Source organism: Lithobates pipiens, unplaced genomic scaffold (genome assembly GCF_037356315.1).
Source record: "Lithobates pipiens isolate NorthernLeopardFrog02 unplaced genomic scaffold, aLitPip1_a1.2 Scaffold_13, whole genome shotgun sequence".
NCBI lineage: Eukaryota > Metazoa > Chordata > Amphibia > Anura > Ranidae > Lithobates > Lithobates pipiens.
Window position 1 is genome coordinate 237,577,461 of NW_027507718.1, and position 21,408 is coordinate 237,598,868.

The 21,408-nt window shown below is 39.6% G+C and overlaps 1 protein-coding gene across 2 annotated transcripts in view; it reads right to left on the reverse strand.

Moving 5' to 3' along the window:
* The window catches only part of ARHGAP24 (Rho GTPase activating protein 24), a 725,763-nt gene that overhangs the window by 564,519 nt on the left and 139,836 nt on the right, over positions 1–21,408 (reverse strand). For both annotated transcript variants that reach the window (XM_077476404.1, XM_077476403.1), the window contains exon 2: positions 9,419–9,618. In XM_077476404.1, coding sequence (XP_077332530.1) covers positions 9,419–9,598 — 180 coding nt within the window. In that variant the 5' untranslated portion in view covers positions 9,599–9,618. The remainder of the gene's footprint in view (positions 1–9,418; positions 9,619–21,408) is intronic.

The window sequence follows — 21,408 nt, forward strand, 5'->3', positions numbered from 1 at the left end:
TTACTAGTTGTAATTCCGCTCCTGTGTTCATTTATACCCTACCATTCTAGAAGTCTGCTCAATAAGTAAGGCCACATGGGCTCTTAATTGCATTAACTACATGACATGTGCCATATTTGAAATAACCTTATTTAGGTATGTTGAAATCTTTCGCTGAATGTATTATGAAATTTACCTTGAATAATTGCTGAGCAATTTTGACAGCATGTTCAAGTGATGGGGCCACATTGAGGTGCATACAAACTTGTAAACATAATTTTTCTTTTTACCAGTGTAAGGTTTTATCAGTTTATCCTTTTCCTTCAACAACTCAAAAAAAAAGAAAAAAAAGGCATGTGAAGAATGGATGTATACCAATGTAAACTGAACTGAAGACAGGTGTATAAACTAATGTGAACTGATGTAAAAGGTTTCTGTTTTCATGCTTTTTAAAATCAGTTTTCTTGGAGGAATTAATGATGCTCTTGTGAAGGAACCCTTCTTTAAGTTCAGCTCACACAAATGTGTTGCGTTTATAATTTTGCTCAGTGTATATATATATATATATATATATATATATATATATATATATATATATATATATATACTGTATGTATACTGTTTATACAAGGAGAGATACATTTAGGCATGCTATTTACAGGTTATATACAGATGCTGTAGTGGGTTCCAAAATGCATAAAACAAGACTTCAAAACAAAGCCTAGCCATGTCCTGGTGCTAGATACACAACAGCAGTCCTAAATTACAGATTTCAAAGGCCTAAAGCCCAATTCACACTTGCTGCTTGCAATTACCCCAATCAAAGTGATGGGAAGCTGACAGCACCTGCAGTTATTTGTGGCCATTCACATAAAATTAGTCATTCAGTGATTACCTGCAGATGATCATCCCTAGACAAATGACAGCTAATATCTGCGGGTGCTATCAGCCTTCTGTTGCTTTGAATGGGGCTTCCCACATGCAGTTAATCGCAGAAAAATGATGATGAATCTTCCGTGGGTAAATGCAGTTGACCTCATTCACAAGTGTCTGGCAGAATCAACATATATAGTTTTGTAGAATTCATCAACTTTTAGCTCCAGTAGTCTTCCCCAGGCTGAAAAGCACTGTCTGTATGTTTCAATTGCAGCTAAATTACATTTTAGTCTAGATTTACAGTTGGGCAAGGTTCATTGCTTTTATTAATTGTGATCACTTTTATTCTATTTTTTATTTTATTTTTTAAATGTTGATTTAATAAACCTATTCCTTTTGAAATACACTATTTGGAGCCCCCTCCCCTTTTTCATTTACATACATCATATTTTGATGAGAGTGGCTGTGGTGTTCTTTTTGGAAAAGCTACCTTGCCAAATTGATCGAGATCTATGAGGTCGTTGGAAGACATCTCTGGAGTTTCCAAGTTTCTGCATTCATCTGAGAGAACCATCAATCTGTGTGTCCAAGCTCTTACGATTCGGTGTCGCTGACATCCAGGCCCAACAGCTCTGGTAAGGGTGTCTAATCTTATTCATTTTTTGGATTCACCTACTGTTGATGTTCTACATTGCACCCAGCACGTTTTGAAGATTGTCACTTTGTTGTGGATTCCAACCTAGTTTCCTCTATTGGGACTCATGCCATGAGATTTATATAAATATTCTTCATTTCACATATTTGTTCATCCCATTATGTTGGACTTTGAACTCTTCATACACTTTTTCGTGGGTGTACATATTTTGTTAGCGCTACATTTTTTGCACTTTTTAGATTTACAGTTGTGCAAAGCATTTGTGCACACACATCGCAGGTTCAGCAGCCCATTCACTTTAATGAACTGCTGTACCCACAAGTAAAGTAAGTCCCACAAAGCAAGGTCCACAAAGAAATTGATGAGCAAATTTGGGGTGGAGGAATTGATTGGCCTGCACAGAGTCCTGACCTCAACTCGATAGAACGCCTTCGGGATGAATTAGAGTGAAGACTGCGAGCCAGGCCTTCTCATCCAACATTAGTGCCTGACCTCACAAATGCTCTTCTGGAATAATGGTCAAACATTCCTATAGACACACGTCTAAACCTTGTGAAATGCCTTCCCGAGAAGAGTTGAAGCTTTTATAGCTGCAAAGGGTGGGCCAACTCAATATTGAACTGTACGGACTTAGACTGGGCTGCCATTAAAGTTAATGTGCATGTAAAGGAAGGTGTCACAATATTTTTGACAATATTTTATATATATATATATATATATATATACATATATACATATACATATAAACAGTATCACACAAAAGTGAGTACACCCCTCACATTTTGGAAATATTTAGTTGTATCTTTTCATGTGACAACACTGAAGACATGACACTTTGCTACAATGTAAAGTAGTGAGTGTACAGCTTGTATAACAGTGTCAATTTGCTGTCCCCTCAAAATAACTCAACACACAGCCATTAATGTCTAAACTGCTGGCAACAAAAGTGAGTACACCCCTAAGTTAAAATATATGTCCAAATTGGGCCCAATTAGCCATTTTCCCTCCCCGGTGTCATGTTACTCATTAGTGTTACAAGGTCTCAGGTGTGAATGGGGAGCAGGTGTGTTAAATTTGGTGTTATCACTCTCACTCTCTCATACTGGTCACTAGAAGTTCAACATGGCACCTCATGGCAAAGAAATTGTTGCTCTCCATGAAGATGTTCATTGCCAAGACCATGAAACTGTGCTGCAGCACAGTGGCCAAGACCATACAGCGGTTTAACAGGAAAGGTTTCTCTCCGAACAGGCCTCACCAAGTTTCACCAAGGAAGTTGGGTGCACATGCTCAATGTCATATCCAGAGGTTGTCTTTGGGAAATAGAATTATGAGTGCTGCCGGCATTACTGCAGAGGTTGAAGGGGTGGGGGGTCAGCCTGTCATTGCTCAGACCTCCACACACTGCATCAAACTGGACTGCATGGATGTTGTCCCAGAAGGAAGCCTCTTCTAAAGATGTTGCACAAGAAAGCCCGCAGTTTGCTGATGACAAACAGACTAAGGTCATGGATTACTGGAACCGTGTCCTGTGGTCTGATGAGACCAAGACAAACTTATTTGGTTCAGATGGTGTCAAGCGTGTGTGGCAACAACCAGGTGAGGAGTACAAAGACAACTGTGTCTTGCCTACAGTCAAGCATGGTGGTGGGAGTGTCATGGTCTGGGACTGCATGAGTGCTACCTTACTGGGGAGTTACAGTTCATTGAAGGAACCATAAATGCCAACATGTACTGTGACATACTGAAGCAGAGCATGATCCATTCCCTTTGCAGACTGGGCAGTATTCCAACATGATAACGACCCCAAACACACCTCCAATAACCACTGCCATGCTAAAGAAGCTGAGGGTAAAGGTGATGCACTGGCCAAGCATGTCTCCAGACCTAAACCCTATTGAGCCTCTGTGGAACATCCTCAAATAGTAGGTGAAGGGGCAGAAGGTCTCTAACCTCCACCAGCTCCGTGATGTCATCATGGAGGAGTGGAAGAGGACTCCAGTGGTAACCTGTGAAGCTCTGCTGAACTCCATGCCCAAGAGAGTTAAGGCAGGGCTGGAAAATAATGGTGGCCACACAAAATATTGACACTTTGGGCCCAATTTGTAAATTTTCACTTAGGGATGTACTTACTTTTGTTGCCAGCAGTTTAGACATTAATGGCTGTGTGTTGAGTTATTTTGAGGGGACAGTAAATTTACACTGTTATACAAGCTGTACACTCACTACTTTACATTACTGTAACAAAGTGTAATTTCTTCAGTGTTGTCACATGAAAAGATGTAATAGCATATTTACAAAAATGTAAGAGGTGTAGTCACTTTTGTGAGATACTGTATATATATATATATATATATATATATATATATATATATATATATATATATAGATATAGATATATATATTTATTGAAATTATATGTCCAATCCATATAGCAATATAGTGTCATCAGCCATGACTATGAGTTGTTCTTTATTATTTTTTAATAATTCAATATAATTTCAACTGGTGTGTCTTTATTTTATATTTACACTTTCTTTAAATGTAATTTTCTGTTGAAAGGGTTAATTATCAGTGTGACCTTCTAAGTTGTACAAGACAGTGGATAATGATTTAATGGGTTACAAGACTGTATATGAAACGTAAAAATCCCAGGACAGCTAGGAGGATAACAGAAAATCCATTTCCTAGACTCCTAACTGCTGACACAGACCATTTTCAGAATGGATTAAATCTCTATGCTCCAGTGTACTGTTCAGTGCTCCAGACTCTATTACATCTGAGCCGATAAACTATTCCTTTACAGCTTTAAATTATACATAGACGCTTTTCAATGGAATATTTATATCTCATGTATTTTTGAGCACCCTGGGGATATACCTGATAACTTCTTACAGAAAAAAATACACTGCATCAATATTTGAATATTTGGTTTTAATATTTACTTTAAAGTTCTTACTGTTGCATTACTACCTATTTACAAAATTCTAGAACAGTGCATTGTTATACAGCTCAGTAGATGTTTTTGTAAATAATTTTGAGTTCAAACAATTGATGGAATTGAAATGTTTAATGTACAATTGCATTCCTCACATTGCTTAGCATAAAAATATTCTCATAGTAAAACTTTTCTTTTGTTTCTTTTGTTTCTTTTCTTTTAAAGAATTGTAATTACCAATAAGCAAGTGCCAAGAAAAGAAATATAGGGGGAAAAAAACTCAAAGCATACATAGGGGGTTATTTACGAAAGGCAAATCCACTTTGCACTATAAGTGCACTTGGAAGTGCAGTCGCTGTAGATCTGAGGGGGACATGCAAGGGAAAAAAAAAACAGCATTTTAGCTTCCACATGATTGGATGAAAAAATCAGCAGAGCTCATTACAGATCTATCCCTCAGATCTACAGTGATCTACAGCGACTGCACTTTCAAACGCACTTGCAGTGCAAAGTGGATTTGCCTTTCATAAATAACCCCCATAGTGTTTTTACTTTTTTTCATGTTTTGCGCCACAGGAAACCTTTATTTCAATCTAGCAGTTTATTAATGGGGCGAGGGAGTCTAGTTGTGGGGGACTCAAAGAAGAAATCAAAAGACTCCGCCCTTCCTCATCCCAATCCTCCTGACTCCTTTTCACCAGGAAGCTCCTCTCCTGGACCACAGCACTCAGCACAGCACCGGCAGGCTCCTGGTGCAGTGAACAGTCATGGGCCCATTCTTCTTCGCTATCCTCCACAGAAAAATCCAGAGCTTCAGAGTCCACAGGGGCCACCTCGCTTCTTCTCCTATCTGCGGCCCTACAGTGTCAGGCTCCTTCTATGATCCAGCTCCTCTCTGCTCCAGGCTTGGTACTGGCCCAGGGAAGTGAATGGCTCCCCACTCCTCCATCTGTCAGCTACTTATAGAGTCTTCTCCTGCCTGAGGATCAGTCCATTTACCTCCAGCAGAATAGGATCATTCAGGGCAACGGTGGACCCCCTTCCTGCCTCTAACAGCTAAAACGCCATTGGTTGTAATGGACGCGGTGGCCCGCTCCTTAACAACCAATAATAGCTGCATTCTTTTGTATACATTTCATTTGTCAGCGGGGGAATCCTGCTGATAGATGAAAGAACCGAACCTGTAGGCATTGGTTTCTAGAATCTCTGTATTTGCACGAATACTGAAACTCGTGCAGATGCTTAGTATCGGTATCGGTGCAACACTACTTCAGTTTTAAAAAAAAGTATTTGGAACCATAACGTGTTTATGCCAAACAGTAAGTGATGCTTATCTCTTCTGTTGTCATATAATTGATGTATGGTAAGAACGTTGGAGGTATAAATATTTTTGAATCTCTTTCACAGACAAGGAATCTCCAGTAGATGCTGCTCAAAAAGTTTGTTAAACAACATGTGTATATAAACGGTGCACCCAAAACTGGTATTTCATTTTTGGTGAATGCTGTCAAATCAAATCACCTTATATCTTCTGAGGGCTTTCGATGGGATTTTTGTGCTTGAGCTCTTTGATCAACGCATCTCCTGTTGCAATTGACCAATAAAAGGAGGACAAGCTCTGAATGTTAGACTTTCTTTTTATTTTACCTTTTGTGGAATGATATAGAACACAAAAAGATGAGCAGGAAGAGAATCAAATACATAAGGAAATCTTACTGTTGGGGTATCTAAAGCTGGCCATAGATGGGTAGAATTTCAAATGAAAAAATTCTTAGGAAAAGTTTTAAGAAAATTTGTATGAAACTTTTCAGAACATTTGAATGCTGTTTGAAAAATAGATTTTTTCTTTAATTTAAATTTTATTTTGGAATGAATGGACTTTGTCGAACGGAAACCACAAACACTGTTAGAAATGTGTTAGTTCAATAAAAAGTTTCCATCATGCTCCTTTGATTATTCTCATCACTGAGGTTGAAAACGTACATTGATTTGACCAACTAATGATTAAAGCAAATGAACTTTCTGAGAACATTCTTTTCCTAAGAATTTTTGTTTGAAATTTTACTCATCTTTGGCCAGCCTAAGATGTATAAGGACCCAGGACCAGATTTTGGCAATCAGGCTCCTCCTATAACAAATATATAATTTTTGTCAGGACTGATGTATCCAAGATGCGTAAGAACACAGGACCTGACTGTGGTCATTAGTTCCCTCCTATAACAAATATATAATTTTTGGCAGGACTGACGTATCCAAAATGCGTAAGAAAAAAAGGACCTGACGTGGCCATTAGTTTCCTCCTAAAACAAATATATCATTATTATAATGACTGACCTTTAACTGTCGCTATAACTTCCTTCAGTATATTAGACTGGACAAAGAGAATATGCTTAAAGCAGTAGTAAACCCGCACATTTTTTTAATTTTTTTTAAACCTGCAAAGCAAAAGGCATAATGAGCTAGTATGCACCGCATACTAGCTCATTATGAAATACTTACCTTAGAACGAGGCCCCGACATCTGGCCCGATCCACGCCGAGGGAGCTGACATGCTCCCTCGGCGTTTCTTCCGGGGTATCGCGGCTCCGGCGCTGTCAGTGGCCGGAGCCGCGATATCGTCACTCCCGCGCATGCGCGCGGGAGATTTCAGTCCGGCCGCTCGGCCGCTGCCGGATTTTGACGGCGAGAAACCCCTTGTGCGCATGCGCCGCTGCAGTCAGCGGCGCATACCGAGGGGAATATCTCCTAAACCGTACAGGTTTAGGAGATATTTTTTTTACCTACAGGTAAGCCTTATTATAGGCTTTCCTGTAGGTAAAAGTTAAAAATGTGGGTATACAACCACTTTAACCATATGTTTAACCACTTAGGGACCAGGCCTATTTTTTAGACTTGGTGTTTACAGGTTAAAATCATTTTTTTTTAGAAAATTACTTAGAACCCCCAAACTATATATATATATATATATATATATATATATATATATATATATATATTTTTTTTTTTTTTTTTTTTTTTTTTCTAGCACTCTAGATAAAAAAAATTTCGGTAATTTTTCTGTCACACCGTGTTTGCGCAGCGGTTTTACAATCCTTTTTTTGTTAATACACTTTTTTTGAATAAAAAAATAAGACAACAGTAAAGTTAGCCCATTTTTTTATATTGTGAAAGATAATGTTACACCGAGTAAATTGATACCCAATATGTCACGCTTCAAAATTGCGTCCGCTCATGGAATGGCGGCAAACTTTTACCCTTAAAAATCTCCATAGGCAACGTTTAAAAATGTCTACAGGTTACCAGTTTTGAGTTACTGTGAGTTTGAGTTACATTTTTTCTTGCCAAAAATTGAGATTTCCATAACTCTGTCTATAGACTTGCGGGGCTCTTGCTATAGACTTGCAGGGCTCTTGCTATAGACTTGCGGGGCTCTTGCTATAGACTTGTGGGGCTCTTGCTATAGACTTGCGGGGCTCCTGCTGTAGACTTGCATAACTCTGGCTATAGACTTGCGGGGCTCCTGCTGTAGACTTACCACTGCAACATTGCTCTTGCTAGAGACTTGCCAAGCAAATATGCATACAAATTGGAAAAGTGTGAACTAGAATGTGTGCTTCAAGTGCTCTGCAAGTGTACAACTTGCCAGGAAAGATGTGCAGCAAGTTCACAATACTTGCTATCTGGGTTGGTAATGTTATAACCAAGTTGTGGAGTTTTTGAACATTGTATTTATTATAGAAAACAGTTTCATGATTTTCATGATATTATGACAAAATGATAATCTGACGGATTTTATGAAATTACCATACTAGTGTTTTGTACATTTTTACATTAATAGAAAACTAAAATACAAACCTTGGTAAGCTGGCCCTCTTCAGAATGCATGCAGAGTAAATAAATTGGTGGCCTGAAATAAAGGAACTTGCCCCCAGAGCATGCATGGTTTCAGTCTTGCTCTGGCCCTTCAAATTATATATGCCTTTCTAATAGCTAGCAATGTGTTGGGTGCCCCACTGTCCAATAGGAGGGCAAGGGTGGTTGAAAGGGGTGGGACCACACAGTAAACCATAATATCCTCATTGACAAAGATCCCTCTTTTCATCCCTATACCACCCCACAGGTACACACCGATATATAACCAAATGTTACAACATTCACTTTGGTTGAAGTGGAACAACCTTTAAAGCTGAAGATATATATAATATACACTAAAGTAGGAAAAATTTTATTTTGCTATTAAAGTCTTATCCTATTTTGAAAACATGGGCTCTAAATTATTTAGCACAGGAAAAGTCACAGTAATATATACAATCCAGAAACTGGTAAAACAGAAGAGGAACAACAGACAATGGCAGCCAGTAACAGAGTATAAACTGTACAGTTTGTAGGAATTCGTTTTCCTAAGAGTGCATTTAAACTCCTACCCATATTTAGCATTGGGACCATCTGCTCCCTAATATTAGTGCTACAGTGCATTTCGTGATGAGCCTCAGAACTCCTATATGCATCAGTCTGGGTGCATGTAGTGGAGTGATAGGTACCCTCATCTCCATAACATGGGAGGAGTAGTTCACCGCTTGAGATTGTTCTAACTAGATGTTTTTAACGTCTTGCCGACCAGCCGCCGTAAAAAACAACAACTTTTTATTAAACAAAAGACATTACAAACAAGTTGTACCAACCACATTACAAAAAAAATAGATAAACAAATCGAGTTCAGCAGGCCAGACCATTCAATTCATTAAAACCCACAATTCCTAAAGGAAACCACATTCTTTAAGGGATTATAACTAATTAGAGTATGACTTTAATTAACAAAGTCGGCATGTTCACATCACAGAACTAGCAGCCTCCTTTATACGGGATGAAGTGCCCAAGGCTGGTATTTAGAGGAGCAAGGTCTACAATACTCTGCCTTTTGTCTTCTAATGTCTGTTTAACCTGTTACATTATATGTTCCATTTACTCACCAAAGGCTTCATTTCATCTTCATCTTTGAAATAATAGAGCTGATCTCCCTTGAGAACAAACCAACGTGTGTGCCAGGTTTTGACAAAACCTCCTTGCTTCCGCAGCCATCCACACTTAATTGCATTCTGCCGGCCTTGGCCTGTGTGGGGGCTCTCTGCAGAGACATTGTAGTCGTCCATAATCAGACTGATAGACTTTTCTGTTTAGGAAATAAGAGAAAGAGAAAAAGAAAAGAAATGCATGAAATCATCTTTGTTCTTAAGGGGAAGAAAATAGTTTCCTTAGCAGAGACAAGGCAATAAAATAAATAGCTCCTGACAACAAAAGGTGCACTGCAAGGGATCTTGCTGTTTTCTTCAAACTTATATCCATGCTTGTGGCAGTCAGCGGGGAGATAACCTACTTTTTTAAAGTGTAGGTCAGCTGTAAAAGGCAAACAAAGGAAAGGAGCAAATCATAGATGTGTCAGGTAGCGTGGAACGCAGCCAATCTCCTTACCCTTAAGTTCTGCAGTTCCTCTTTGTATAATAGTGCCCAGATTGCGGTGACATATTAGGAGCTGCATCTACTCTACAGAGAACCCAATGCACGGTGACTACTGAGCTAACTGAATACAAATGCATGTTACTGTATATAAAAAGCTTTTTAACTGTTAGCTACAACTGTCTTATTTCGGGGTTGTTTACTATAAATGGTTAAATAATGCCCCTACTTAATTATGTATATGACAATATCTAGACCGCAGCAAATCTGGACACCCATTCCTAAATGGCCAAACTCTATATATGATTGTGGCCTGATCTGAAAAATGAAGACATTTGCAGTTTATGGTAAATGCATGGATTGCCCAGGGGAAAAAGGCATTCTCATACACTGGCTACACTTTTCGAAAGTTTAATGACAACTATATAATTTTTAATTTTTTTTTTATTGTAATCTCATGGAAAGTTTCTGAACTTCAAACAAAATTTCCAGGAGCATAGTCTGCATTGATCTGTGTCTAGCCAATGTAAAAATGATCACACACACAGCTCAGGCCCCCTGTTGGCTCTGACCCTGTCAGTGTAAAAATCCATACAAGGAAGGAAAGTTAACTTTTTCATTTCAAAATGGATGCATGTTTTTGGTGGCAATTTTCACAATCCTATACTTATGTTTTTTTCAGGAAAAGTGGGTATTTCTGACATTAAAATGTTCATAAAAGGCAGGCCATGTGTAATTTTTATGCATTCATTTTAATGGCAAATACATTTTTGTTCAAACACAGCAAAAACAATACAGTGGATGAAAATGCATGGATGGGATCGGTGTCATGTAATTTAATGCATCATGAACTAAAAATGCAGAGAAAAGTGTCAACCTTAGGACATCAGATTAGATATCTTGTCTTTTTCAGCAACTCACCAGCACCAGGATTGTTAAGAGAGTAGAAAGAGAAAACTTACTGCATATTTCTCTCACTGGCCAAAATACAGAGAAGTAATGACTTTCTGGTCTGGCCAGCCAGAAAGCAATATCAAAGAAGTAGTGAGCATTTTTTGCACGCCTAGTCACCCTGACCCTGGTAAATACTGTATTTATTGGCGTATAACATGCACCTTTTCACCCTGAAAATCGGGTGCAAACAGTGAGGGTTATTTACTAAAGGCAAATCCACTTTGCACTGCAAGTGCACTTGGAAATGCAGTCGCTGTAGATCCGAGGGGTACATGGGGGGGGGGGGGAATAAAAAACAGCATTTCCCGAGGGGGAAAATAAAAAACAGCATTTTAGCTTGCACATGATTGGATGATAAAATCAGCAGAGCTTACACTCATTTCAGATCTACTCCTTAGATTTTCAAGTGCACTTGCAGTGCAAAGTGGATTTGCCTTTAGTAAATAACCCCCAGTGTGTTCATGTTGAGTGTTGCGATACTGGAATTTGGGCTGCCTAAGTGGGAATGGGGAGGGGTGGCTGGATGAGAGCTGTCAGATTACTTACAGCTAGACTCTCCTGTCTACTCTGTGGCCTCTGTAATAGGAAGTCCCGTCTCCTTGTCTGGAATTGGATCAGTCTTCTGTCTATCATAGAACTTTGTATTAAAGAGGCCACCGAGTAAACAGAAGATTTACGATGTATGTAATCTGAGGGCGCTCGTCCCGCCCCCCTCCCTGTCCCCTCCGAGGCAGTAGTAATCTGAGGTGAGGCTGCAGATGGGCACTGATCAGGCCGCATTCATTGCAATGGTGAGGCTGCATATGGGCATTGATCAAGCTGCAATGATGGGCGATTGTGAGGCTGCAGATGGGCATTAATTAAGCTGCATTGATGGGCAATTATAAGGCTGCAGATGGGCATTGATCAAGCTGCACTGATGGGCAATTGTGAGGCTGCAGATGGACACTGATCAAGCTGCACTGATGGGCAATTGTGAGGCTGCAGATGGGCACTGATCAGGATGCACTGATGGACAATTGTGAGGCTGCAGATGGGCATTGATCAAGCTGCACTGATGGGCAATTATAAGGCTGCAGATGGGCATTGATCAGGATGCACTGATGGACAATTGTGAGGCTGCAGATGGGCACTGATCAAGCTGCATTGATGGGAAATTGTGAGGCTGCATATGGCATTGATCAGGCTGCAGATGGGCAATGGTGAGGCTGCATTGATGGGCACTGCTTCAAATTTTAGTTTTTTTCCTGAAACCTCCCTCCCAAAATGAAGGTGCGTGGTATATGTTGATAAATACGGTAAGTCTAAGGAACTGCTACCTCTTGCCTGCAGCAAACGAATGACATCATTCTCCTATTGTGTTCCACACACAAACCTAGAGAGACTATGCCATGGCAAAATCACTTGACTGGGATTCACAAGCTGCTTTTTATTAACAACTTGCTTACTGGGCACTTAAACCCCCTTCTTGCCCAGACCAATTTTCAGCTTTCAGCGCTCTCACACTTTGAATGACAATTGCGTGGTCATACAACTCTGTATCCAAATTAAATTTTTATCTTTTTTTTTTCACACAAATAGAGCTTTCTTTCGGTGCTATTTAATCACTGCTGGGTTTTTAATTTTTTGCCAAAAAAGTGAAAAAAGACCAAAAGAAAAAAGATAAAAAACAGTTTCATAGTATGTTTTAAAATTTTGAAACCAGGTAATTTTTCTCCTTCATTGTTGTGCGCTGATGAGGCGGCACTGATGGATGGGTTGCACTGATGGGCACTGATAAGGCAGCACTGATGGGCACTGAGAGGTGGCACTGACAGGTGGCACTGATGGTTGGCACTAATGGGCGGCACTGAAGGAAACTGATAGGTGGCACTGGTGATCACTGATTTGCACTGGTAGGTGACACTGATAGGCAGCACTGATCAGTGGCGCTGATGATGAGGGACTGATATGCATTGATTGGCAGCACTGGTGGGCATTCATAGGTGGCACTGTTGGGCAAAGGTAGGTGGCACCGTGGGCACTGGTAGGTGGCACTGGTGAGTGCTGATAGATGGCACTGGCATTTGGCACTGGTGAGCACAGATAAGGCAGCCGCAGCTCTCTTTGTGAGGGAACGATGTCCCTCTGACAAAAGCCAGTGATAGGATTTTTTTTCCCCTCACGCTGACAGTGTGAGGGAAAAAAAAAGACCCGATTACGGATCTTCTGTTTACATCACATGGTCAGCTGTCATTGACTGACAGCTGATCACGTAGTAAGGGGCCGGGATCTGTTATCAGCCGAGTCTCATAGACTTGGTGGTCACAGAGCATGCTGTGCATGGCCCGCATGTCCCCCCATGCGTGCAGGCAGCTCATGCACAGGAGGACATCATATAACAGCCTTCCGGCAGTTAAAGCCTGCACTGTAGCGGTCACTCAGCTATAGCAAGGACGGGTGGAGGTTAATAAATCACAGAGCTCTTCATTTAAATGGACTGACATCGCACTAGATTGCACAAAAAGTAGTGCATGCGCTACTTTTAAAAACGTTCTGCAATTGGATCACATAGTACTATGGTAACCATGCAAACTTGTGCAGGCAAACGCACTGCATTTGCAATCTGCGTTTGAGGTGTCTTTTGGAATATATTGACACCCACAGTAGATTGGAAACTCAGTGCTTTTGTGTATGTGCGTGGTCTGCTAGGACTAATTGTGGAAAGTTTGCTCATGAGAAAATATTTTGTTGCCCATTGCAACCAAATATAGCAGTTGTTTTTTTCTTTAAATCTGGAAAATAACAATATGGACAACGATGATTTTGTTTATCGTGAATTTGGAAACTATAGCATATAATTCATACAAATATCCCAATATTGCTGACCCTAGGCTGAGGATAGCCTTAAAAAAAATAGGGAAAATGTCAATGAAATTACACATATGAAATACAATACTGTAAAGGCTTGAGTAATCATATTTGGACAAAGGTTTTGTTTTACAGTCAGGTAGAAAAAAGGACAATGAGAGAGAGGTACAAGAGAGGTTGGGTTGTGTTACTGAGCATATAAATTTGTTTTTTTTTTTATCACAATATCACAATATAAATTTGTTTTTTGACCTGTTCTAGTATGACACGGTACAGTTGTTAAGTTGTGGCCATCTATATGTCTAGGTTGCTACCAGAATGGAAGAGATGTGCTTATACGGTTTGGTGAATGAGTGTGGAGTATGAGTGAATGGTGTGTTCATGCTGGCCATGCAAGTCTAAAATGATCTAAAGTGTCATTTGAGATAGTTCTAGCCTCTTCAATCAACTTTAGTTTTCAAAGATGGGGGTCATAGATCTCCGGTGCAAAGGGATCTGGGATTTAGCAATGTTAAGTAGGTGGAGGATTATGGAGTTTTTTCTGACTATGGATTGATTTGGGGTGTTGTGTAAGAGGTATTTCCCTAGTTCTAAGAAATAAGAATTTCCTGCTATATGGATGATCCACTAGTATATTTTCTGCCAAAAAAGGAAGAAAATGATTTTTAATGATAAAACACTCTCAATACTTCTGGTTACTAATGTGAAAATGAAATGCTATATCTGGAGTGAAGATCAATGGAGTTAAAGTACAATATGGTCAAAAGTCTATTTTCGCAATATGTTAATATAGACTGTTTCCACACCAACACCTCCCCCTTCTTTGCAGCTAAACTGTCTTCACTCTTTTGTATAAGCTTTTCACAAATTTCTGGTGTGTATCTGTGGGAATTTGTATCCATTCAGAGAATATGTAATGCCAGTTACTAAATGTATTATAGAAGACCTGACTCTCGTATTTTCTGGAAGAACTCTTAGTAGACATATTGGGACAGAAGACTCGGCTCTCAATGGACGTTACAATTCACCCCAAATGTATTTGTTAAAGCTGAGGTCAGAGTTCTATATAGGCCACTCATGTTCCTTCTCATCAAATCGTGTCTTGGTGGACCTGATTTTGTGCACAGAGGGACAGCCATAATGGAAGAGAATGGCCTTCCCAAACTGTGGCCACAACTTTGGAAGCACCCAACAATCCCAAATGTCTTTGCATGCTACTGTTTGATATTGGAGATTAAAAGGCATAGGGGGAGATTTATTAAAACCAGTGCACTCAGAATTTGGTACAGCTGAGCATAGTAGCCAATCAGTTTCTAACCTCAGCTTTTTCAATTAAGCTTTGGGAATAAAACCTGGAAGCTGATTGGTTTTTATGCAGAAGCGAGTCTGATTTTGAACTCTTCAGCTTTAGTAAATGTTTAAACCCATATGTGCTTGATTTTTATACACATGCAGCTGAAACACCTTAACTTAATAATTTGAAAGGTTGTTCAAATGCTTTTGGCCACTAAATAAAATCCTTTACCTTGGTTGAATGGTGCTATAAAAATGTAATATCTATCTAACAATATAACATGTTACACTAATTGGGCTGGACTAGCTCTTAATACTGTCCACATTCCAAAAAATTTTCAAAATGGCAAAATTATATTGTTAAAAATAAATGAACAGATGAAATAGAGGAAAATTGTTTTCCCTAGACATCATCAGAGAAGAAAATTTATGTATATTTCAAGGAGCATGCATTTTATATCCCATAAGCAAACCTAACACATGTTCCCAGAATTTTATAACTGTATTAAAAATGTTCCATTATCTGTCAGCTTTACTGCTCGACTGAACTACTTACAAGTAAATATCCTCTGCAAACTTTTGTCAGCTTGATATGTTTTCATTCATTATGACTATGAAAATGTAGGCTCAAATAAACATGAATAATGGGAGCAAATCAAAAGTGTAATTTGTTTGTGGAAAATGAACAGATTGGTCCTGTAAAGAAAAGGGTACATTGGCTTATAGCTTATAGCCATGACCAACTTGTTAATTAAAAACAGAAACTCTGTGAACCAGTGCAACACACTGAAATTAAAATATTATTTTATTTTAAACTAGAATAATACGTTTTTTTTTCTCTTGTTACTGGGCCAGATAGTACTTTGTTGGGTCTTAGGGACAGATGCTAATATTTCAATGTGATAATCACATATCACATACAAATTACTATGAAGACATTAATTAATAAATAGACTTTGTAGACTTAATATGATTGATCTTAAGTATTGTAAATAAATCCTACCAATGCTCGTAGAGATTGCACTAGATACACACATTCTTAAGGTGAATGATAGGTATAATTTTTGCAGACACTGGTAGAATTCCTGATTATTGATGGCATCACCACTCACCTATAAAACAGTTTTCCCATTAATCAGCAAGGTAGGAATGAATGGGTACCAAGGTATACAAACCCACACAGGCCAAATGTTTATTTAAAGTTGTGTTGGATAGGGAAAAGATAGGGGAATGCAGTTAGGTAGGAAGTTTATACAATTCAGCATCAGTTACAGCGATGAACAGTGAATGGCTGGTGCTGTACTGCTAAATCCCTGTCATATCTATTTTCGGTATTCTGCAACTTCATCTCAGATTATTCACCACAGTGCTTGTGCATTTGCTAAACTGCATACAAAGGAGACTAACAGGCTGTTGCTGCTTTTCTGTTACGTGGCAGCAAAGCTGACACATTGGGGGTTATTTACTAAAGGAAAATCCCCTTTGCACTTGAAAGTGCACTTGGAATTAAAGTCACTGTAGATCCGAGGGGGACATGCAAGGAAAATAAAAAACAGCATTTTAGCTTGCACGTGATTGGGTGATAAAATCAGCAAAGCTTCCACTCATTTCAGATTTACCCCTTAGATATAGAGTGACTGCACTTCCAAGTGCACTTGCAGTGCAAAGTGGATTTGCCCCCCCCCCCCCCTGTAAAGTTTGAAAATGACTTACTAAGCTCTTGCTAGACTTGCCAGGCTTCACAAGTTTTGCACAATTGCAGCAAGTCCACATTGCAAACATTCTCCAAGTCTGCTGCAAGTTTGGTTCAGTTATGTTGTGCAATAGTCATCCCACCACAGGGGTCACTGTGACTTGCAGAGCTCTTGCTGTAGACTGCAATAGTCATCCCACCACAGGGAGCACTGTGACTTGAAGGGCTCTTGCTGTAGACTCACCACTTCAACTTAGCTCTTGCTAGAGACTTGCCACGCAAATTAGCTACAAATTGTAAACGTGTCAGCTAGAACTTGTGCTTTAAGTTCTCTGCAAGTGTACAATGGGGCGGTGAAAATGTGAAGCAAGTTAAAAAGACTTACAATTTAACACTGCCACAAATTTGTGGCACGTTATCCTTGCTGTCTGGGTATGGCCTCCTAATACAAAATACTGGATAAGTGGTGTAGATCACTGTAATACTACACAATCACTACACAATAGCTGTAGAAGTTACTGCTACTGCAGTTATTTAAGAAATCTTCCAGATTCTGTGCCAGCTGCCCTACTGCTAAGGATGGCTTGCTTATCACCACCGCCATTCACAGAACACCTTGTATTATTTTCAATGAATACAAAAAGTTCTCTGACTGCATGAAGTTGAGATCATGAAATCATGACCCCACCTCTCAGCTTTGTCCAATCAGGGAACAAGTTGTATTAATTTAAAAAATGCAAGTTTTTTTTTGAATGGCAATAATGCTGAGTGAGAAACCTTCAGCGGGTATTAAGCAGAAGGGAAGCTGCACAGAACCTGGAAGGTTTCTTCAATAACTACAGTAGCAGTAACTTCTGAAGTGGTTGCCCCCTTCCACAGCAGTCCCTGAGGTATGAGATACACATACCTACATTGGTAACTACCCGGGCTCTTCTGTCCAACCTTCGGAGGTGGGACTCGCATGCTGGGTAATGGAGTGCAATCTGTGCTCTATTAGTTTCAGTGGAAAGCAGGTGAGACACCAGGGAACTAGAAGACCCCTGATGTATCAATATAACATTTTTGTGATAAAAGGTTTCAAAAGATAAAGTTACACCCAAACACCTAAAAACCCTCCATACATTTTTTAGGCCACCCTGCCCCATGTTCGTGCACATACATGATCACTATGCAGAAGAGAAGCCACACAGTACAGAACCCAGTAGGCCACTTGAGTAGTTGCGACTAGTACAACGATTGTCACCTTCCTCAGCAGTCCCTCAGGTATCAGATATACATACTTACATTGGACCAAGCTGGACCAATGTAACTACCTGGGCTCCGCTGTCCCACTTTCAGGGGTGGAACCTGCATGCTGGGTGGAGGGGAGGGAGATCAGTGAACATCCTATAGTTGATTCCCCCTAGCTGTAAAGAATCTAGAGGTGAGATATACATGACTACTGGTTTTTGATGTCACTTTTCCTAGCCACTGTGGCCAGCAAAGAAGCTAATTAACTGTATTTCTGCTCAAAATTTGAGTTTGATAAACTGCTACGCAAATATTGTGCAACGTAAAACAATTCAGCTACCAAAATGTAATTCTACAGGATGCCTGCTTACAAAAATATATACTGTTTGGGGGTTTTCACTAATCCTCAGACCTAAAGTCATGTTTTAAACATCTGTGCAAAAAAAAACCCGCAAAAGTGGCTCTAGCAGTTAAAGTAATAAATGTACTTTAATGCAGATTTCAGCTCCTGCGCATTTGCCTAATAATGGAGAGTGACAGGCTTTTAATGCATTTTTTGGTTACTTGGCAGCAAAACTGACACTTACTTACATCTCTCAATGTATGAAAAAACTGCAATAGCTTCTGAGGCTCATTCTTGTCACCAGATGACCTGTTTACTTGACAAGTAGACAGGCAGTCTGACAGCTATTTTTGTTACTTGGCAGCTAAGCTTCTCGACACCTCCTGAGATTTTTTAATCGGAGAAAAAAAAAAAAAATAGTGTCTGAGATTCACACTAGTCACCTCAGGCTCATATCACACTTGTAACCTTGGTGCTTCTGACAACTTGCCAGTGTTAAGATCATTTATAACTGCATTGCAAATAATTGTACAGGTCCCTGACACTTGGATTGCAGGTGCAATGTCAAGCTCCTACAGATGCTGCCTAGAGCTCTCTGCCCATACCGCTATAGGGGCAGACAGTTCCTGAGCTGTAAGCAGAGTGAATGAACTACGAGCGTGCTGATCAGTGTGCCTGCACTTCATTCAAACTACAAGTCCATCTGCCAAAGTGGCGTATGGGACATGTACTTTATTAACCACTTCCCTACCGCGCACAGTCATATGACGGTGGCAGGAACCCTTTGTCCCTCTGGGCTGCCGTCATATGACATCTTTTACTTCCTGATCCTCTAGGGGGCACACGCATCACTAGGCACCAGATGCACTTGCCTGACGGTCACGATGTCCGCCGGGCACCCACGATTGCCCATGAGCACAGCAGGACCATGGATCTGTGTGTGTAAACACACAGATCCAAGTCCTGTCAGAGGAGAGGAGACCGACGGTCTGCTCCCCTTGTGAGTCCCCGCAGTCACAATAAAAATTGCAGATTGCTACCATCACTAGTAAAAAAAAAAGATAACAATAAAAATGCTATAAATGTATCTCCTATTTTGTAGACACTATAACTTTTGCGCAAACCACTCTATATACGCTTACTGCGATTTTTTTACTAAAAATATTTAAAAGAATACATATCAGCCTAAACTTAGGAAAAAAATTGTTTTCGTTTTTTTTTTAATGCGATATTTACTATCGCAAAAAGTAAAAAATATTGTGTTTTTTTTCAAAATCATCACACTTTTTTGTTTATAGTGCAAAAAATAAAAACCACAGAGGTGATAAAATATCACTAAAAGAAAGCTCCATTTATGGGGGGGAAAAAAAATCATATGGGTACAGTGGTGCATGACCGCGCAATTGTCATTCAAAGTGTAACAGTGCTGAAAGCTGAAAATTGGTCTGGGCAGGAAGGGGGTGAAAATGCCCTGTATTGAAGTGATCAAAGTGTTTCTAAAGCCTGAAGTTTTTTTTTTACCTTAATAGAGTCTCTACATTAAGGTAAAAAAACTTCAGTCTGCAGCTTTTCCCCTAGCCTTCCCTAAATACTTACCTGAGCCTGATCTCGATTCAGGGATGTGTATGAGACCAGAGGCTCTCTCAGCTCAGTTCTTTCCCATTGGCCCAAACACAGCAGTGGGAGCCATTGACCCCTGCTGCTGAGGTACTGTCATCACCAAACAGTATAGCAGCAATATATATATATATATATATATATATATATATATATATATATATATATATATATATATATATAAAATAAAAATAATAATAACATATGATAATAATAATATAATATATATAGCAACTGTAAATCCAAATCATAGACAACGAATTTAGGTAAAGCAAATTAGACTCAGCCAAAAGCAGTGTAAAACGTGTACCACCCTGACTTCATTTACAATTCACTGCAGTGCCAGCATAGCGCTACTAAATAATACAGGTTCAATCATATCATGTTCTATAAATATTATATTATCAAAAGATATGTAATTGGAATTATATGATTTGCAGAATAGCTCTCTTTTATATGACCTCTAATATATTTACTATCTACAGAATGCAATATGATCTACAAAGGCAAAATCTATAAATAAATAGTAATGGAAGTATGGCATATACAGTATAATATCTATTTGTTCCTAAAAATCAATGTTGCAGCGACACAGAAGTGCTTTTTTATTTTTGGTGGCAACTATAACAATGCCTAAATATATCTCAAAATGCAGTAATATTGAGTGCAAATCATATTTGATGGTGTTTATTTACAAAAGCAGTTTCAAAATGCTTTGGCCACATAACGTTATATAGTTACAAGACCAACTGATAGTTAACAGTCAGAATTGTATAGAGGCTAATAATGTTATAATCATAGATAAAATACTACTCTCTTTGATGCCATGGGGTTGATTTACTATAGACAAATTGACTCCCCAGAGCTTAGTGAATGAGGTGTGGCTCTGCAGACTTCCATCATCCAATCATGTGCAAGCAGAAATGCTGTGGTTTATTGTATTTTATTTTATTTGCATGTGATGTGTATGTATTGCAAACTTGCAAAAGTGCAACTTCTCTTGCAAAGTGAACCCCTATTTGCCTTTAGTAAATCAGCCCCATGTCAGGGCTGGACTCAGCCCTTCCTTCTCTGATCTGGCTGCTCAGCTGTCGGCTAATTTCCAGCTCCTACCTCTCCCCAGTTACTCAGCTGTTGATATCCTGCTCATCATTCCTGCCTACTTAAGACCCCTTTCACACCACACCACCCATAACGTGGGCGGTAAAACGCTGTTATTTTTAGCGGCATTTTACCGCCGGATTTGCGGCACATTTCGGCCGCTAACGGGGTGCTTTTACCCCCGCTAGCGGCCGAGAAAGGGTTAAAACCCCGGCAATACGCTGCAATAGCGGTATTACAGCGCTGAAATCAATGGGGAGCAGCGGTGGAGGAGCGGTAAACACACCGCTCCTTCACTGCTCCAAAGAAGCTGCTGGCAGGACTTTTCCCCGATGTCCTGCCAGCGCACCGCTGTAGTGTGAAAGCCCTCGGGCTTTCACACTACAAACAATGGTGCAGCTTTTTTAGGGCGGATTGCAGGCGCT